Source organism: Haliotis rubra, unplaced genomic scaffold, assembly GCF_003918875.1.
Source record: "Haliotis rubra isolate DU_JTF1 unplaced genomic scaffold, ASM391887v1 Scf1, whole genome shotgun sequence".
Classification (NCBI taxonomy): Eukaryota; Metazoa; Mollusca; class Gastropoda; order Lepetellida; family Haliotidae; genus Haliotis; species Haliotis rubra.
Window position 1 is genome coordinate 4606915 of NW_025764891.1, and position 21510 is coordinate 4628424.

Consider the following 21510-nt stretch of genomic DNA (forward strand, 5'->3'; position numbering starts at 1 on the left):
ACACCGTATTGGTACGATTACACGATAGCAACTGGGTTGGTTGGCTAGTTTGTTGTTTAACGCCGCACTCAGCAATATTCCAGCTTTTGGCGGCGGTCTGTAAATAATCAAGTCTGGACCAGACAATCCAGTGATCAACGGTATGAGTATCGATCTATGTAAATGGGATATGATGACATGTTTCATCCAGGTCAGCGAGCCTGACCACCCGATCCTGTTAGTCGCCTCTTACGACAAGCAAGGGTTGCTGAAGACCAATCTAACCCGGATCTTCACCCATCACATTCTAACATCAACAATCTCAGTTCCTAAACTGGAGCCTGCACGAAGTCTACCTGATAAAGTCAAACTCTACATGCATTATGCTATTTCTTTCGTATTATATCTTTTCATATTTCTCGATGTCAAACCAATCATGATATAATAGTTCTCGTATTCGTTAATATGCATTAACATTAGTACTTACATTCAACATCATGAATGCAACATTCAGCGAAGTTTGTACCCCTTCAGATGCTGACGTCCCGGAATGAGACTGTAATCTGCCCAGTCTTCTTTCTATGTTTGATTCCTTCAAATCTCGTCCATTGAGGAGTCGGAGCGAGACTTGTGACGGCATGGAACTCTGGGTAGGAGAGTGGATTACGTTCATGTATTTCGAGCCTCGCTTTAAAATTTTAATGACCGCTGCGTGAGAAATGTGTATGGTTACCGGTTTGAATCCCGGTTCGTCCGAATGTTTCTAGGTTTATGAAGATCATGAGTGTGTATCATATGACAGTCAATAAATTAACGCTCACACGCTCTCTAAATAGAGCCTGTCTTGTAGATTACCTTGAGTCATCGTTTGTCACCAAAAACGGCATACTTCAGATTATATAGCCACTTCTAGAAATATAGCCGCCTACAGAATTGTATAGCCGCTTCAAGCACTACAAAGCTATCGCTTCAAGAGCGACAGAGATGCTTCAAAGGTGTACAACTACTGACTGACTGAGTGAGTTTAGTTTTACGCCGCTTTTAGCAATATTCCAGCAATATCACGTGGGGGGACACCAGAAATGGGCTTAACACACTGTGCCGGTGGGGGACACCAGAATTGGGCTTAACCCATCGAACCCGGTCTCGCATGACGAGCCAACGCTTTAACCACTAGGCTACCCCACGGCCCTGTAAAACTACTTCAAAAACCAGACAACACTGACTGGGTGATGATTTATTAATCATTCACTTAATTTGTCGATAGGTTGATAATGAGATCACAGTTTGTGTTGGAACAAAAGTTGAAAGACCATATCTTGTCCTTGTTTCCAGTAAACTTCATTTGAAAGATGAGGAAAATCATGGACTAAGTTCAGGTAATTCAGCTTTAATCTGTATATTAGCTGAGACTTCCTTCTGGCTTTGTTATGCCTCGTTTTTTACACAAGTTGATTACAGATGTTGGTTTTTTCAAATAGCAGGGCGTTCAAATTAAAACGATACAGAGGAAAGCTTTCCAAAAACATATTTTAACCCATTTATGAATGCTTTGTCAAAACTGCTGAATGTCTGTCATAAACCATCCATAAGTGTAAAAAGGTCACAGTCCAAGACTCGTCTGAAGATTTAACATCAAAGAAAACATATCCATAATGTGAGGACATATTTATTATCACAGTTATGAACAGCAGAAAATAACATCAGTATTTTCTAGGGGACAGAGCTCTGTGAGCTGGCTGTCCAGTGATTGATATATATGGGCAACAATCCATGCTGTTTGGGTGTGTTGGCATCACCAAGACTGACCACCAGTCATCTCTCACCACTAATACCTGTTTGTAAAATTTGATTTTAAAATTATTTTACTAAACAACAACAAAAATATATTAATTGGAACAAAATGTCTTCAAAAGACGGCACCTGCTTGCCAAATTTCAGCTTCAATGGTCAAGCTATGTTAGTGTGTTTAGTGTTTGTTATTGCACTCAGCAATATGACATCGGTCTGAAAATAATAGAGTTTAAACCAGAAGATCCAGTGATTAACATCATGAGCCTCGATTTGAAATACTTTTTGACACTGTTTCTAACACTATTTTCTCTGAAACAACGAGGAGATAAGTGTGTGGTGGGGTTAGGATATGTTTTTTGTCAGCTTTGCACCTTCATGATATTCGTAACTCATGATGTTCAAAATATTATGCTGCAATGGTTTCATCAAGGTCTAAATTCTAAATGCATGTTTTGCCTCTTGACTAGCTGACCCGACTGGTAGAACAAATTTCAGTACTTTTTGATAAAAGATGCCCCATTTTCATAAAATAGTTTCAGAACAACTCTTAGGTTTTATGAGTCTTTGGCAATATTCATATCACACCATAGAAATGACTTCCATACATAGTACCCATGTAAGGAATCAAACCCAGGTCTTCAGTTTGACAAGCTAGTGCCTTAACCACTGGGCTACCCCAATGTCAGATTATGAAAAGACAACTTTCAAATACATTCCTCCTTTAATTCACAGACACACTACTCAACGTTTGTTAAAGGCTAGACCAGATACCAAAGGTGACTAGGTCCTTAGCAACTGTTGAGTAGTACATATCCATAGGACCTGCCTAACATCATTTCTTGCTATTCTTTGACGAACGCATTCCTGCCATCTCGTCTAGCTTCTTATCCAACTTTCTTTGTAAACCAGCTCGCTTGTTAGGGTCCAGTTTTCTCTGTGGTGCAACATTCCCCCTGAAGAGGATTCCTTCCTTGACCATGGCCTGTCTGGCTGCAGCCTTAGCATCAGCTCCACATCCATGGATCTCAGGGATGTGATGGGCCAGGCAGAACCTCCTCGAACAGAAGTCACAGGTATGACCCAGGGTTGTGGTGAACTGTTTACATTTTGTAAAACAGCACCTATTGTCAAGTTTCTGTACAGTTGCTATCAAACTATCAAAATCATCGTCTTTGATTTTTTCCAGTGCAGATGCTGTACGGTGTAAAGCTGCATCCTGTTTTGTGTTTTTTGTCTTTTTCTTAGATTTGGCCTCAACTTTCGATGACTGGCCTTGACCTTCTGTCAGTTTGGCCTTGACCTGCCTAGCACAATGAACAGAATGCAGCTGGATGTTTGCATTCAGAACCTCCTTACCACATATTTCACAAGTTACTTTATCACTTTTCTTTTCAACCTGTTCCACATTTGTCTCATCACACTTCACAGATGAATCTGTGTGTACAACATCAGGCATAACACTGCCATCATTTGTCGGCTTGTTTTCCTTATTTTCTGGATTCTTCTGTTCCTTTCTGTTTGTCTTAGTTTTGACCCTGACATCAGGTTTATGATCTTGACCTGATGTGTCAGAGGTCATGGCCTTCACCTCCTGATGTACAGTTCGGTTTGGACACAACAATGTGCCTGTCCTTCATTTCCCCTTTACTGATGTGGAGTAAGCCAAGCTTCTCTGATAACTGGAAGAGTTAAAGAAGAGATGCTATAAACACATGAATATATATTATATTTAACTTGTTTGTTGTTTAATGCCACACTCAGCAATATTCCAGCTATAAGATTGCAGTCTGTAAATAATCCAATCTGGACTAGACAATCCAGTGATCAACAGCATGAGCATCGATGTAAGCAAATGGAATATGTTGACAATTGTCAACAAAGTGAGCAAGTCTGACCACCGGATTCTGTTAGTCGCCACTAATGACAAGCATGAGTTGCTGAAGACCAATTCAAACCCGGATCTTCAAGGATAATTATATTTGATCAAAGCTTTAAAATACTTCTAGCAACTGTTGTTTTCCAGCTGACATAATCTAGTTTTGACCACCATTGAAAATAACAAATAATCACCAAATTTTGTCCTGAAATGTTTTTTCATGTCTTACATTTTGCAACATCGTGTTGATGACGACTGTGAGAATCAAACAGTGAATGAGTGAGGGAGAGTGGGTGGGTGCGTGAGTGATCTGTCGGCAATAGTAAATCTTCATGATTGAGGTCAGGTGAGGTGAATATGGGTTTTAGAGCATTCAAAATAACATGCTCGTGTTTGTGGATGTTGACACTTGTACTAGTCAAGGCAGTTTTAAAGTGCAAGCCCTCTGAGATACAATGCCACAATTTAACATGGATATTCCGCCCAGACCCTGTGTAATGAGATTCAGCTGGCCAGTCCTTGTTTATCAAAAAAATGCCAAGCAGCAAGCAGGGAAATAACAAGAACCTTCTCTTAATGTATTTTGGTATTATGTGATCAGAGATCAAACACAAAAACCTTTGGCTCTCCAAGCTAACACTCTATCCACTAGACCACTGTGGCATTCTCTATATCCTGATACCATGTAAGTACAGGCCAAGAAAATGTGTGGCTGACATACCACCAAAGGTCTGCATTTCAGGACATGACTGAATAATCACTTAAAATTCAGTGTGCTGTTTGAACACATGGGATACACTTGGACTAGTGGACCTAAAAATGGCTACAGGTTCGATTAGTGACCATTCATAATTTATGGCTGGGGGTTGATGATGTGTGTGTGTGTGGGAGGGGGTGTTATGATGATGATGATATGTATATGTGTGTGTGTGTTTGTCCACCATTTTGTTCTATGGAAGCAGGAAGGTCATTAATTTTGTACAAAAATATATTAAAAAATTATGCTTACAAATTGGGGGGGAAGGGGGTCATTGGTTTTGTACATGACATGCAGGGCGGGGTCACTTACTTTGTACATAAATTTTAGGGGGTGGCATTCACATTGTTCATGCTTCTCCATGAAAATCACCATCACCCCCTAGCCATAAATTATGAACGGTCCCTTACTATGGTTTGAAACTGAAACACCAAATATACATCTAATGAGGTGCCATGTACCTGGTGTACAATCAGCCTGTCATGAGAGTTGAGAGATGCTGGGAAGTCCAGGTATGTCTGCTCGGGGTTGGCCAGGAAGTCCTCGAGGTACTTGACAAACTCTGCCTCCTTCTCCTCTACATCACGCACAGCACTGAATGGAACATACAGGACAATTAGGGAGCTGAAGATGTACAGGTGGAATTGAGGTACAAATAAGAAAAGAAAGTAAGATACTTTATGGATGACAACTTCTTTATTATATGTGATGTTACGTTTCGTTTGCCAATCAAAAGGATCAAATTTTTTAATTGTTTGTGGAAGTTAAAAAAATAAATAATATATGGGGTGATGATGGTTTTAAGTGGGGTCACCAATTTTGTTTCTGGGGAGGTAGGGGGGGTCATCAATTTTGAACACATGTACGAGGGGCAGTTGTCACTGATTTTTCCACATGTTTTATATAAATGAACTCTTTGTATTGTGTATTCTTTTAATTGCTTTCAATAAATAAATATTTAGTCACTTATCCTTTTGCAAATGCATCAAACAGATGTTGATGCTAAGTCTAAACAATTGTTCTTGATCCCCATCCCTCACCCACTGCTTGAGACTGGGATGTTGGGATGGTATGAGTCGGTACTTACCCCTCCTCCGAAGCTGGCTGCTTGGGTCTTGCACCTCCTTCATTTGACCTTTGACCTGATTTCTGCACCTGCTTCTGGTGACCCTTGTCACCTTTACTCTGTTTATGACCTTCACCTTTGCTTTTAGATTTCTGCTTGGTGGAGGACTTGACAGACAACAGATTCTCCAGTTGTTCAGGACGCGAACTTGTGTGGGTCACCTTGCCGTCTGATGAAACACAAGTGAAGGTCAAGGTGGGGAGATTCTATGGAATGAGGAGTGTAACGGTTCTCAAACCACTTTTAGCACCATCCCAGCAAAACTACAGGAAGCAATATGAAGATGACAGGGGAACAGAACCAGGGTGATCAATGTTACAAGCAAACACTCTAACCACTGGGCTAACCACTCATCCAACATGATTACATACATTTTATCCGTTCCCAGTCCTGATGCTTTCCCAGAAGAAACTTGACTCCATGACAAGATGCTTTTCAATATCCCATACATAATATTTTTTAAAGCAATCCTTTCTGTACAGGCAGCAGCCATGAAATGGGTCAATGGGCCAGAATAGGATGAATTTGCTATAATATATTTAACCATCAGAAGGATGTCAAGCAGCTTTTAAGAAGATGAGAATAACTCTCATTTTCAAGAAGTCAGTTTGTAACTTAACTGTTGCACTTCCTTTCGGTCAAATGCACATCTAAAGAGCAAATATATATCTTAATGCCAGCACTGCGAATGAAAATTTCACTAAGTGACATAATCATCATCAAACAAACTTGAATGAAATTAAGATGAAGTTAAAGGTCACCATGAAAATCGACAAATATTTTCAAGGGCCCTGTGCAAAAATGGTACTTCCCATTAGATGAAGTCTTGCTCTTGAGATCCTCTCACTGACAAGAGTAAAAGGTCGTTAAATTGACCTTCATTGAAATGAAGGTCAAGGTCACCAAAACCTGACTGGGACCTTGAAAATTTTCTTATACTGTGGATGAACCTAGGTACCAAATATGAAAAAGAAGTCAGGTATCTTGCTGGATCTTAAGATATTCCATGACCTTGAAAATTAATGAACCCAGGTCACCAAAATCGACTGGGCCCTGTGCCTTCCCTAGATACTGAGATATCCCCTGACAAGAGTAAAACGTTAAATTGACCTTTGAGAATGAAGGTCAAGGTCACCAAACCTGACTGGGACCTTTTTTTAACTGTGATGAACCTAGGTACCAAATATGAAAAGAAGTGGGATCTTAAGATTAATTTATGCGGACGGGACGGATGGACTGGAGCTAGGTGCTAAACACCGGTGGGGATAATAACCCGCATCCTGGGCCAGGGCCCGCTCCTCAAAGCGAAGTAGTGCTACGACTGTCATAAGTCTTATGTTAAAGTATGGGAGTTATGATCATCTTAGTGCTACGATCGCTTTGAGGAACGGGGCCCTGACCACAATCTTACAACCAGTATACACTGATGGAGACATTTTCCAGTCTTGAATACCCATATGGTGATGTCTTTAATGTTATATATCATGATACATTCCCCCTGGAAATTTCTGGTAAGAATATAGGTTCCCAACAGCCTATGCCTGTCAAAGAGGTGACCAAATGAACTGGGTGTTCAGGATTGACAGCATGTTTTGTGACATGTCATCATATGTTAAGTAGGTAAATCAATGCACTATGTCAGTAACTTGATTGTGTGGTACAGACTCATATATTTACATGCTGTTGTCTTGAATATTGCTTTACCCCTTATTGAGTGAGTGAGTGAGTTTGGTTTTACGCCACTTTTTAGCAATATTCCAGCAATATCATGGCGGGGACACCAGGAACGGGCTTCACACATTTTACCCATGAGGGGAATCGAACCCGGGTCTTCGGCGTGACGAGCAAACGCTTTAACCACTAAGCTACACCACCGCCCCTAATCCCTTATTGGCTTCTTGATCCGTGCCATTTGTTGTCCTTACTCTCCACCTGACCTCATCCAATTATGTACCACTTGTTATTCAATTCCATGCTGTTTTTAATGTTAATCTGATGCATATGTATATAAACTTTTCATCACCTGGCTGTAGTTACTCTTAGACTATGGTGTAAGAAAGTGGTTTTAAACAACAAATAAATAAACATATTCTAAAATCACTGATGCCCATCAAATCCATTAATCAGTTCTCACCTTGAATGTATTCCTGGGCAGACCAGATTTCCCCCCTCTCCGTGAAGTACTCCACCAGGGTCTTCAGGAACTTGTCATGGCTGACTGTCTCCGTGTCACAGATCACTGCCACGTGGCGGCGTGCTCGAGTGATGGCCACATTTATTCTACGATTCTCGGCCAAAAAGCCCACTTCACCTGTTGATCAGGAAAGACAATGGAACATGAAGCTATGAAGAAAAAGGTTTGAATTCAACCAAGGTCACATAGATGGCAAGTAAATATTTATGGTTATCTTTAAAGGGACATTGATTGACTCACAAGCAAAGTTGGTGCTACAAGTAGGGCTGTTCGATTCAATCGCGAATTCAGAGAATCAAACCACATTCACAACCACAATAACTGAATATTCATGAAATTTATCAAACATGTCGAAGTCTGGCAAAATCATTGTCAACACTCTTGTCTATTTGATTTGACAGTAGTATGGTCACTGGTCATTGTCATGATAAATGAAGAGTGAGTGAGTGAGTGAGTTTAATTTTACGCTGCACTCAGCAATATTCCAGCTATATGGCGGTGGTCTGTAAATAATCGAGTCTGGAACAGACAAGCCAGTGATCAACAGCATGAGCATCGATCTGCGTAACTGGGAACCAATGACATGTGTCAACCAAGTCAGTGAGCCTGACCACCTGATCCCATTAGTCGCCTCTTACGACAAGCATGGGTTACTGAAGATCAATATTCTAACCCGGACCTTCACTGGTGTGATAAATGAAGAGAGTCAACATAGTCAAAACATTTACTTTGTTACTGATTCACAGAATGCAATTAATGATAAGTGCTGTCTTGCTTTTGTATTCTTTACCCAATATTTAATTTTGTTCCCCCAATATTTGTGATATGCATGGGTTACTGATGACCAATTCTAATCTCAAAATAATTATCAGTTCAGAAAACAATAAGACACCAATATTGATAGCTTGCACTACATCCATGTACATAGTGAGTGAGTGAGTTTGGTTTTACGCCGCTTTTAGCAATATTCCAGCAACATCACGGCGGGGGACACCAGAAATGAGCTTCACACAATGTACCCATGTGGGGATTCGAACCCGGGTCTTCGGCGTGACGAGCGAACGCTTTAACCACTAGGCTACCCCACCTCCCCCCATGTACATAATCATTTACCTTTTGAATTACTCCTGACAAAAGAGATGACAACAGCTTCTTTCTCCCTCCCTTGGAAGCCGTCCACGGACTTGATCTCCAGTTTAGGGTATGTTGATGACAGTCTCACACGCAGTAGCTCCACCTTCACAGCAAAACATGGCAGTTTAATTTAGTTTTCAACACAGCAATAACACAGCTATATGACAGTGACCTGTTAAGGATGATCAGATTTTTCATGTCTGTGTTTAAGTAGAACAGGTATAAAATGACCAGTTATAACTATTTACTAACAGTACTAGCTTAAAATGAAGTTAGGCACCACATACATCTATGAGCTCTAGCAAATGTACATGTAAATTTAATCAAAGAATCCAAACAGGCTGGTAATGTGTGTCACTTCAATTCCACATACTCAGTTTGTTGGTTTTTTGCTAGAACCACAAATTATGCTTAGGCCAGACCAATTTTATTTTTGTTTTACAGATTTTTGTCCTCAGAACACCTAAAGGCAGGAGGAATTTTGATTTTTTTTAAATCACTAATCAAAGTAATGTTCCTTCTTAATAATAAAATATTTTACTTTTGGCAATTTATGAAATGTATATGGGACAAAAAAAACAACCAATAAAAAAAATTCTTGGAAGTTTACATGTTTGGCCAATAAAAACGCTAGCATTTTATTTTGTGAGCGGGGAAAATAAATTTTTATATATTTTCTTATTCTTGAAAAAATACGACAGGCGGATCCGTAATAAAAAGAAATAAAATTGGTTTGCCCTTATGTACTCTCTCAAACCCCTATCCTCACAATAGTGACATGCTTCTGATAAACACATTGATGACATGCACCAGCACGTTTTTTCCCAGCCCTCTGTTTGACATCTCACACCCATCACTCACTCTACAAAGAGAAGGTCTCTTGCCATCAAAGCACAGTACAATACAGGTGTCTTACCTGAAGGTTATAAGGGGCAATAACTGCAATATCCTCAGGTCGCAGACCACTAGATATCAATTTCTCAACATGTGAGGCCACAATATCAGCTTCACCTGTAATTAAAAATGAAAGAGTTTTAGTGGTGAACCTGAAAGATAACAGTTTGAGTGCCTTGGAAATATCATATGTCTAAGAAACATCTAGAGAGTTCCATGATAAGATCAGCAATAAATAGTAGACAAAGGAGAATCATTGGTCTGCATTCTCCAAATAATTAGAGTCTGGTACATCTTCAATCATAAAAATGAATCTAACATATGTTATAGTCCACAGAAACATACAAAAATCTGTACTTTTCTGTAGTCTCTAAATCTTCAACCTTAGCTTTGGGGAAGGTGGGGTAGTCTATTGGTTAAAGTGTTCACTGGCCATGACCAAGACCCCTGTTCAATTTCCCACATGGAGAAAATGAGTGAAGCCATTTCTGATGTTCTCCGCCATCATATTGCTGGAATATTGCTAAAAGTGGGGTAAAACTATACTCAATCACTCAACACCAAACCTCACTTTCAACCAGCACAGAACTATCTTTTTATCACCCCAACACATAATTGCTTTGAAATGAGACTAATCTCACCTTCATTTCCCTTGGACACTTCTTCGGGGAGTTCCAGTTCATACAGGTCACAACCGGCTGTATCTACCAGCAACAGGGGACAACTAGTTTCCTCACAGTCACTCACACCAGGCAAGTCTCTGCAGTTTGGGGATTGAAGCAATGAGTATACAGCCTCCATTGTTCAAAATGTTACAAATACTGTCTCTGTCTGAATAACAGAATGTCATAGATAGCTAATAAAAAACTGGTAATTCAATCTGAGTTCACCTGAGCAGATGCGTCTTGACAGAGTCATGAGCGATGAGCCGGCCTTCGTACAGCTGGTCAGAGGACCACTGCATGATGTTCTCGTTCATACGGTACTGCGTTGTCAACATCCTCACCACCTCGTCCCCCTGCTCCTTCAACACTCGCTCCATCAGCGTCAGCTCAAGACCATTCCGAGCTGCTCTGGAACAAAACAAAGACATAGTACTGGTAAGGGACCGTTCATAATTTATGGCTGGGAGGTGGGGGTGTTTTATTTCTCTTTTGTGATGATGATGATTTTTATATAGAAGCATGTACAATGTGAATGACACCCCCCCCCCTTAAATCATCACCACATACCCACCCACACCCACACCCCAGCCCAGATAGCATTCAGACGTTGGGCCAACTTCTGAATGCTATCTGGGACACTCCTAGCCATAAATTATGAATGGTCCCTAAACATCATAGAGACAGATCTTGTGTGTTTTCAATTTGCAGGTTTCAAACGTAGATTCGAAAACATCACTGTGGCGCTGTGAAGACCTCAACTCCCATAATTTAACACAGGCTTATGATAGTCGCTAAGGCCACTTTGTGGAATGGGATCCGATGATAGGTGACACTCACTGTCCTGTATAAAAGCATAGAGTTATGTCCCCTTATATCCAAATACTGGATTATGAATCGGTATCACACTACTCGCCAATACTGTTTGCTTCAATATACATGTGACACAATGGCCCTCAACTGCCATATGTTCTCGAGTACTTTTCTTGTTGAGTCTATTTGACAGAATAAAGTATAAAGTGACATTGTTTATCTCTCATGCTGAATTGTGTAGAAAGATGATATCTGACTGGCTCAATACCAAATATCATTGGGTGGTCAGGTTCACATGGCCTCCTATGATGGGTTTGTCAGATCGCAATTGAGAGCTGCATCTTAATGGAGTAAAAGATCTGTTCTGAATAAGCTTGCTGATCAAATAACGACAAACAGGTAGCCATACAGTATATTGTTGAAAGGGAAACGTACTCATGTGAGAGTATAGTGGGAGGCAGCTGTCGATGATCCCCAGCCAACACACAGCGAGGAGCTCGGAGCAGCGCCATCCAACACGCAGCCTCAAGTGCCTGGGTAGAAACATAGTCAACTTCAATATTCTTTAGTTTCCTCATGGTGATTTCATATGAGAAATAGAGCTGGCTACACTTTCATTTTTTATAATCTTGATTGGTGTTGGTTTCGATAATGGTTTCGATGACTCCACAGTTATTATGCAGAACAAGTCAGACCTTACTTCCGGTCACAATTTATATGCACTGTTTGTGAACGTACCTGGGAACATTCGTCAATGACAAGCAGGTCAAAGTGTTCCTCATCCAGAAGTCTCAGAGGTCCAGCGCCAGAGGCGCTGGTTAGTGTTACCAAGACAACATCAGCACGGCGCAGTATCTCCCTTGTCGCTGTCTCCTCCCTCTGGACCAGCTCCTTACGTAGATGCCGCATCTCCTCTCGCAAACCCCGCTTCTCTCCCTTGTTCCGGGTCTGCTTCACTTGAGACTGAATCATACACAGAAGCATTATACTGTAGTCATTTTCATGGCTAATCAAGGGATTCGATACTCAGCTGTCATACCAAGACAATGAGAGATGTTACTTATTATTACCCTGCCTGGCCCTTGATGTTAACAGTTAAGGGGTTAAACGGAATGGTCGAGTCTCTATGATGTGTGTAATTTGAGCTTTCTTCATAAAGTGCAGGATGGTATCTCAGGTATCGCATGTCGGACCTACATCTGATATAAAACCCAGGTGAGTGAGTGATTGAGTTTTGTTTTATACCGATTTTAGCAATATAAAAGCAACATCAAGACAGGGAACACCTGAAATGGGTTTCACACATTGTACCCATGTGGGAAATTGAACCCAGATCTTTGTCGTGACGAGAAAACATTTTAACCACTAGGCTGTCTCAAATGAACATGAGGCAACAGAACACTTTAACTGGGCCACTCTACTGATCTTTAACCCTGAGGTTATCATTAATGTTTCATTAACTAACAAGTACGTAATACATTAACACTGTACAAAAATACAACATGGCTAGATTCTGTTTACTTATAAAACAATGTCAACCCCAAATAATAAGATTGTCACTATTGGATTGTAACTGTCATTGGGTAACTCACAATGGCCTTGTCCAGATCTCGACGTACATCATGGACCAGTTTATTCTCCTCACTACCAGAGACGATGGCGTCTAAGGAGTACTTCTGAATGTGGGGAAGCAGACGGGCAGGGTGGCCGATCCTCAAAATCTTTTGCAGATGATGAGACAGACGCTCGACCAGGTTGTCAACAGCAACATTAGACGGGGCACATGCCAAAACCTAAAACCATAAAAGGCCTGACAAAAACACCCAGAATTGTTGAAATTTGCAGACCAAAAGGTCAAATGTCATGTTCTTGTCCTTATCGCATATTTCTTTTCTCTTCATTCTATATCAGAAGACTTCTGTTTGGAAACCAGAAAAGTGGCTTTATAATTTTTTCATACAAATGGCCTGTCAAGAGTTTTTTGTTTAGACTTCTAGACAATCATTCGAGGAATGTGTGCAAACTTGAAGCAAACATAGTGTGTGTATTTTATGCTATATCCATCTCTTTCAAAGTCTTGATAGTAAAATTATACGAGACCGCACCGATAAATAGATGTAGCTAGCTTTACTTAAAAAATAGGTTGGAAACTAACACCTTTTGTGATTGGCTAGACTATTTTGATGGACCAATCAGCGAGCGCGTACGTTGCCGGTAAGGTAATGCTATTAAAAGGCGCGAAAATTATGTATCGCGATACGTATCGTATCGTGACCTTAAAATCGTGATACGTATCGTATCGTGAGATCTGTGTATCGTGACACCCCTAGTACCTTCATGCCCCTCCTGACTGCTTGGAGGATGATCTCCACCACCGTGGTTGTCTTCCCTGTCCCAGGGGGGCCATGGATCACGGACAGTTCACGCTGGCGAAGTGCAAAGTCAACAGCCTCTCTCTGAGATTTATCCAAGGACTCATTCACGTACTTGATATCTGAAACATTAGAGACAAGATTCATCAAACTGTGCATGACTCCTTGGGAGGCCAAAAAATGAAATGATACACTGACGACATGATATGCTGATGACATGATATACTGATGACATGCTGATGATATCATACACTGATATGACATATTGATGATATGACATACTGATCACACAATATACTGATGACAAACATTGATGACATGACATGATGAAATGACATACTGATGACATGATATATTGATGATATGACATACTGATGACATGATATACTGATGACATGATATTGATGATATGACATACTGATGATATGATATACTGACATATGATGACACGATATACTTAATGACATACTGATGACATGATATACTTGTGATATGACATACTGATGACATGACATATAGATGACATGACATATTGATGACATGACAATATTGATGATATATAATGATGATATGACACAATGATGATCACAACATATTGATGATATGACATATTGATGATATGACATGATATGATGACACATATGAACATATTGATGACATGATATATGACATACGATGACATATATAATAATGATATGATATATTGATGATGACATGATATACTGATATTACATACTGATGACATGATATAGTGATATGACATACTGATGACACGATATAGTGAAATGAAATACTGGTGACATGATATAGTGATATGACATACTGGTGACCTGATATAGTGATATGACATACTGGTGACATGATATATTGATATGACATACTGGTGACACGATATAGTGATATGACATACTGGTGACATGATATATTGATACTGGTGAAATAGTGATATGACATACTGGTGACATGATATATTGATATGACATACTGGTGACATGATATACTGATATGACATACTGGTGACATGATATATTGATATGACATACTGATGACACAATATACTGGTATGACATACTGATGACATGTTATACTGATATGACATGCTGCTAACATGATATACTGATGACATGACACTGATGACATGATATACTGATGATATGACATACTGATGACATGATATACTGATGACATGGCATACTGATGACATGATATATTGATGATGACATACTGATAACATGGCATACTGATATGTTACATTGATGATGACATACTGATGACACAATATAGTGATATGAAATACTGATGACACAATATACTGATATGATATACTGATGATATGATATACTGATATGACATACTGCTGATATACTGATGACCAGGTGTACTGATGACATGATACACTGAAGATATGAAATACTGCTGGAATTTGTCTAGAGGCATCTCATAACCTTTCATAATCTCCACAGCACATTGAAAATGATTCCCCAAACTTGACAAAGAGTTGATATTTGCTAACCTGTTGGGTCAGTAGGGGGGAGACAACTCAGAAACGCCAAACAGAATGTTGACAAGACGGGAAGCCCTTCCACTGGAGTAGTTGTTCAGATCATTCAGTGCTCTGGAAAAATAAGTGTCATGATTTAAGAATGAGTGAAGTAATGTTTCCTCATGCAGCTGTCCACAATATAACATATATTACTAATATTACATCCCACAATGCAATCAGAACAAGACAGCTAGTGGTTGGTTCCATCAATCCATGGGATAAAGAAATGATAACACACAATCAGCCACACCCCATTCATAATACAATTTTAATACAAACTATAACAGTGACAACTTTAAAACGTATTATCAAAGTCATAGAGCTAACATGGCTTTGGGAACTGGGGTCAATTCCACAAAGCCATCTCGCTTCATTAGACATAATACTAAGATCGTGGAATGGGACCTTGGCTGATTGTTTGAACTCATGATACAGTTCTATTCACCAAATATGTGAGTGAATCGTAACAGCCCTACTGCACAGTGCAGGCAGCTACCCACCTTTTGAGGCGCCTGTATGTCACATCATTGGCCAGCTTGGTGACCTTGTACTGGACCTCATCATCAAGACTGAAGATGTCATGTGTCTCATCAAAAGCAATGCTTATCTGTGACTGTCCCACCTTAGACACAATCCCAGAAGCCAGTGATTCATTCTGTGTTTCTCCCTGGGATAAAGTCAGACCAACAATATCTCCTGTAACAGAAACAGCAGCCATTTAACTCAAAATTTAAAGGTTTCTAAGTGTTTAAAACTGAAGAAAGTTGAGAACAATGTTCTTCTTTCAACTTCATAATGAAAGTATTTGTTCGTTTACTAGTATTTGTTTGAACTTCAGTGCTTCACTCGCTAATATTCACAGCTATATGATGGCAGTCTGTTAATAATGAAGTCTGTACCAGACAATCCAATGATTCTAATGAATATGAAACCATGTACACATACCTGGGGTGAGATTGTGTGAAGGAAAGTCTTTCCCTGCCCAGAAAGGCTCAAAGGTCACTAATGTTCTTCCATAGAGACCTGATTTTCTTCCTGCCAAACGAAGTTTCAGCAAACACACACCTCGTCTCTGTAATTCTTTTGGTGGTAGTTTCTCTGTTAGCACCCTGTAAAGATTCAGTGAAGAGAATCTATCCACATGTGTTTAGTGAATAATGTTACACTTCACATCGGCAATTTTACAACCATTTATGGTGAGCAACATTTACATACAGATACAGAAACAAGGAACATGAATGGTTCAGTGAAGAATGTGTTCTCAATATTAGTTAAGAGAATGGGATTCTCATTTATTTAGAAACATTGTCATCTGTTGTTAAAGATGACTAAACTTGGCTTACATCAGTCTATAAATTGATTCCACAAATGTTAGAGCCACAGTACAAGCTTAAAATACAACTTGCAGAAATAATGTGTACAGCCATGTCAAGGGAAGATTAAGCAATACATATCCCAGTGGATGCTGAGTGAGTGAGTGAGTGAGTGAGTGAGAGTGTGAGTGAGTTTTATACAGCTTTTACATGTTTTAGCAATATTCCAGCAATATCACAGCAGGAGACACTAGAAATGGGCATCACACATTGTACCCATATGGGGAATCGAACCCGGGTCTTTGTCATGACAAGCGAACACTTCATCCAATAGGCTACCCCACCTCCCCAATTAAACACATAAACCAGTGTATAAAATATAGCCCGTCCCACCGTCCTGGAAGATCTATTTTTGTGAAGAACGGTCTACTACATAAGTAAGGCCGTCCTTTGGTCGGGGGAAATATTTGATAAAAAAAACCTTAACTTGGTAGAATTAAGAGTTTCAGTTTTTGGGACTGGCTGTGTCTGTTCAGGACTGGTCACTTTTTTGTACTGCCAGTCCTTGGACAAGCCACATTTTTAAAACTATTTTATACACTGCATAAACTGTTGCAACCCAAATCAAGTTCTATTAAAGATAATTATTTTTGTACATTCATTTTAATATAGGCATACATATCTGTAGTCCAGCATATGACTAGACGACTGCACTATACCAAGGTGTGCTCGATGTAGGCCTTGGCTGGAATACGAGTTTATTCATATGAACTAACATATATCAACATGCAGCCAATGCCATGAAAGAGCGTGAATTTCATTCTGAAATCATATTCAGTGTGACATTAAAAAGCAGGTGTATGAGAACCGATTCTCATTGCTTCACTAACGATTGTGAAACGAGGACAGAGATGCCGAGGTTAACACCTCACTAAAAGAGAACGTGCACTCCAGGCATGATTCAGGTTAGCACCAGCAGCAGGGATATTGCTTGACAACTTGGACTTCACACTCCACCATCGTTAGGCTTCATAGACGCACATCAGTAGACAGGCAGCACCCGTGACCTTCAATGACCCTTGGCAACAAAGTGTTACTTATCGCCCATCAGGATCCCCATATTGGCCTTTGTCCATATCAGTGATTGAACACTGCCGCACCGCCAGGACTGCTGCACTAGTTCGGTTGACGTGGGGGTCATCAGCGCTGACTCCATGCGAATTTCACACGCTACAGGGCTCCCATGCCTCAACGGTCTCCACGTTGGACCAATTCTGACTGACGGACACCGTGAATGAGCTTATAGAATGGACTAGCAGGCATTTTCAGTAAAGGTTACAACAATGGCATGGTGCGGTAGTCATCGACGACGAGTCACGTCTTTCCACCCACGTAATGCTGACAGCCGATTACGTTGTTTGGCGTGAGAGACGTGGTGAATGTTATGCTGATGAGTGTGTGGTCTGTGACAGACCCTTGGGTGGTGGGAGGTCATGGTCTGGGGTGGAATAAATTACAATCACAGGACTGCCTTCATGTCTGTCAAGGAGAGTTAACGCCCTTTTATTACCGTGAGCAGATTCTTCAGAATCACATCGTATCTGTCTTCAATCACCACCAAGATGTCCATACTTTTCAACAGGACAACGGTGCCAAGGGCACATACACAACAAGATTTTCCCTGCAGTATTCCTGCCCAGCAACACATCCAGGTTATTCATTGGCCAGCACAGTCGCCAGATGTGTCCCCCATGGAGCACTTGTGGGACGAAATTGGTCAAAGTCTTTCAGCATAATTACATCCCACAATGCAATCAGAACAAGACAAGCTAGTGGTTGGTTCCTTGGGCATCAATCCATGGGATAAAGAAATGATAACACACAATCAGCCACACCCCATTCATAATACAATTTTAATACAAACTATAACAGTGACAACTTTAAAACGTATTATCAAAGTCATAGAGCTAACATGGCTTTGGGAACTGGGGTCAATTCCACAAAGCCATCTCGCTTCATTAGACATAATACTAAGATCGTGGAATGGGACCTTGGCTGATTGTTTGAACTCATGATACAATTCTATTCACCAAATATGTGAGTGAATCGTAACAGCCCTACTGCACAGTCCAGGCAGCTACCCACCTTTTGAGGCGCCTGTATGTCACATCATTGGCCAGCTTGGTGACCTTGTACTGGACCTCATCATCAAGACTGAAGATGTCATGTGTGTCATCAAAAGCAATGCTTATCTGTGACTGTCCCACCTTAGACACAATCCCAGAAGCCAGTGATTCATTCTGAGTATCTCCCTGGGATAAAGTCAGACCAACAATATCTCCTGTAACAAAAACAGCAACCATTTAACTCAAAATTTAAAGGTTTCAAAGTGTTTAAAACTGAAGAAAGTTGAGAACAATGTTCTTCTTTCGACTTCATAATGAAAGTATTTGTTCGTTTACTAGTATTTGTTTGAACTTCAGTGCTTCACTCACTAATATTCACAGCTATATGATGGCAGTCTGTTAATAATGAAGTCTGTACCAGACAATCCAATGATTCTAATGAATATGAAACCATGTACACATACCTGGGGTGAGATTGTGTGAAGGAAAGTCTTTCCCTGCCCAGAAAGGCTCAAAGGTCACTAATGTTCTTCCATAGAGACCTGATTTTCTTCCTGCCAAACGAAGTTTCAGCAAACACACACCTCGTCTCTGTAATTCTTTTGGTGGTAGTTTCTCTGTTAGCACCCTGTAAAGATTCAGTGAAGAGAATCTATCCACATGTGTTTAGTGAATAATGTTACACTTCACATCGGCAATTTTACAACCATTTATGGTGAGCAACATTTACATACAGATACAGAAACAAGGAACATGAATGGTTCAGTGAAGAATGTGTTCTCGATATTAGTTAAGAGAATGGGATTCTCATTTATTTAGAAACATTGTCATCTGTTGTTAAAGATGATTAAACTTGGCTTACATCAGTCTATAAATTGATTCCACAAATGTTAGAGCCACAGTACAAGCCTTAAATACAACTTGCAGAAATAATGTGTACAGCCATGTCAAGGGAAGATTAAGCAATACATATCCCAGTGGATGCTGAGTGAGTGAGTGAGTGAGTGAGTGAGAGTGTGAGTGAGTTTTATACAGCTTTTACATGTTTTAGCAATATTCCAGCAATATCACAGCAGGAGACACCAGAAATGGGCATCACACATTGTACCCATATGGGGAATCGAACCCGGGTCTTTGTCATGACAAGCGAACACTTCATCCAATAGGCTACCCCACCTCCCCAATTAAACACATAAACCAGTGTATAAAATATAACCCGTCCCACCGTCCTGGAAGATCTATTTTTGTGAAGAACGGTCTACTACATAAGTAAGGCCGTCCTTTGGTCGGGGGAAATATCTGACAAAAAAAAACTTAACTTTGTAGAATTAAGAGTTTCAGTTTTTGGGACTGGCTGTGTCTGTTCAGGACTGGTCACTTTTTTGGACTGCCAGTCCTTGGACAGGCCACATTTTAAAAAAAATTTATACACTGCATAAACTGTTGCAACCCAAATCAAGTTCTATTAAAGATAATTATTCTTGTACATTCATGTTAATATAGGCATACATATCTGTAGTCCAGCATATAACTAGACGACTGCACTATACCAAGGTGTGCCTCGATGTAGGCCTTGGCTGGAATACGAGTTTATTCATATGAACTAACATATCTGTAGTACCTGTGCGACAACAACCCCTTCACTGGCTTCAGCCCCATTTTCTTGTTCTTGTGGAGCGTATAGCTATCAAACATATTTCTATTTTCACTTTTGTCAAATGCAATGGGCAATTGTCCCAGGATTATATTGAGAGTGAGTTTGCGATTTGATCCAACATCATTCGGATCCGCTCTTGACTAAGGGACGCAACTGCACTGCATGGTATTTTGTGCATAATAACAATAACTCTTCGACTCCAACAATGCAAATTTGTTTAGGTACTGATAGAATTTTATTAGTGTGAGGATCCGTTGATCGAAGAATGTTTGTTTGTTTGTTTTTTGTTATGATGGAAATAACAGTCTGACACTAGTGACAGTGACAATATCTGACCCATACCTCGTTTCTTCAACTTCTGCTTCTCTCTCCTTATTCAACAAATCCAAAGTTTTTCTAACAAAAAGTTCCAAAGTCATTTTCTCCGAATTTTCGTCCATTTCCCATGGAGTCTCAAAATACAAACACACAACTTGCACAAATCATGGGCGCAGCCATGTCAAGGGAAGATAACTCTAACCGAAAATACTTGCTCGTTGTTATTCAGTCTGCAGATAGCCGGTGTGTTCAAATTCGATTATTCCAGATTAAACAAAACTAATATATATTTTTCGTTTACCTTGTTATATATATTGATTGATTTGACTCTATTAATTTTAAATAAAATTGAGTTTTTAGTCAGAAAACGTTCGTATAATATTATGTGGTGTTTCACAAACACGTACTACAACAAGGGATGCAACTCGTATGTGACTATGTGCACAACGCACTATTACACACGATCGAGATGAGTCTGTGGGGTTACGATACTATGTGACGTATGTATTTTCATCATTTACTTTGTGATTAAATACGATATCAGTCGTAAAATGCGAGATCGACGTTTCGCTAGAGTGAAGAGTTATTCTTTGAACGGCTGTCACTCTGCCTTAAGTTTGAAAATACATAATATTAAAAGCACGTCATATATAAAAATTGTTTAGTTTTATGTCTTTCAATAACCAATGGCAACTGTGATCATTTGTCATGTCAGTAAATTGAGTTAGATTCCATATTCTCCACGTATTTGAATTGCGAAAGTCTCGATTCTCAATTACTCCCACAGTGCCCAACAATATCTATGTTGTAAATCTATGTTGAAAACAAACACCACTGATTAATTCATGCAAATCATGCAAATATTCATTGTAATGAATAATCCTTACGTGTTCATTTTAATGAATAATCCGTATATATTCATGTTGATAAATGATCTTTACAGATTCATTTA

The 21510-nt window shown here is 39.8% G+C and overlaps 1 protein-coding gene across 1 annotated transcript; it reads right to left on the reverse strand.

Annotated features, from left to right (window-relative positions):
• Positions 1-1632: 1632 nt before the first annotated feature.
• On the reverse strand, positions 1633-20738 carry LOC124274055 (DNA-binding protein SMUBP-2-like). Its single transcript, XM_046709410.1, is given in 17 exon segments — positions 1633-3267; positions 3374-3452; positions 4868-5000; positions 5494-5701; positions 7667-7843; positions 8840-8963; positions 9777-9871; positions 10396-10514; positions 10645-10827; positions 11665-11762; positions 11968-12192; positions 12822-13022; positions 13563-13725; positions 15118-15216; positions 18603-18798; positions 19048-19211; positions 20583-20738. Coding segments are annotated over 17 exon segments (3024 nt in total). The 5' UTR covers positions 20681-20738; the 3' UTR covers positions 1633-2605.
• Between the last annotated feature and the right edge of the window lie 772 nt (positions 20739-21510).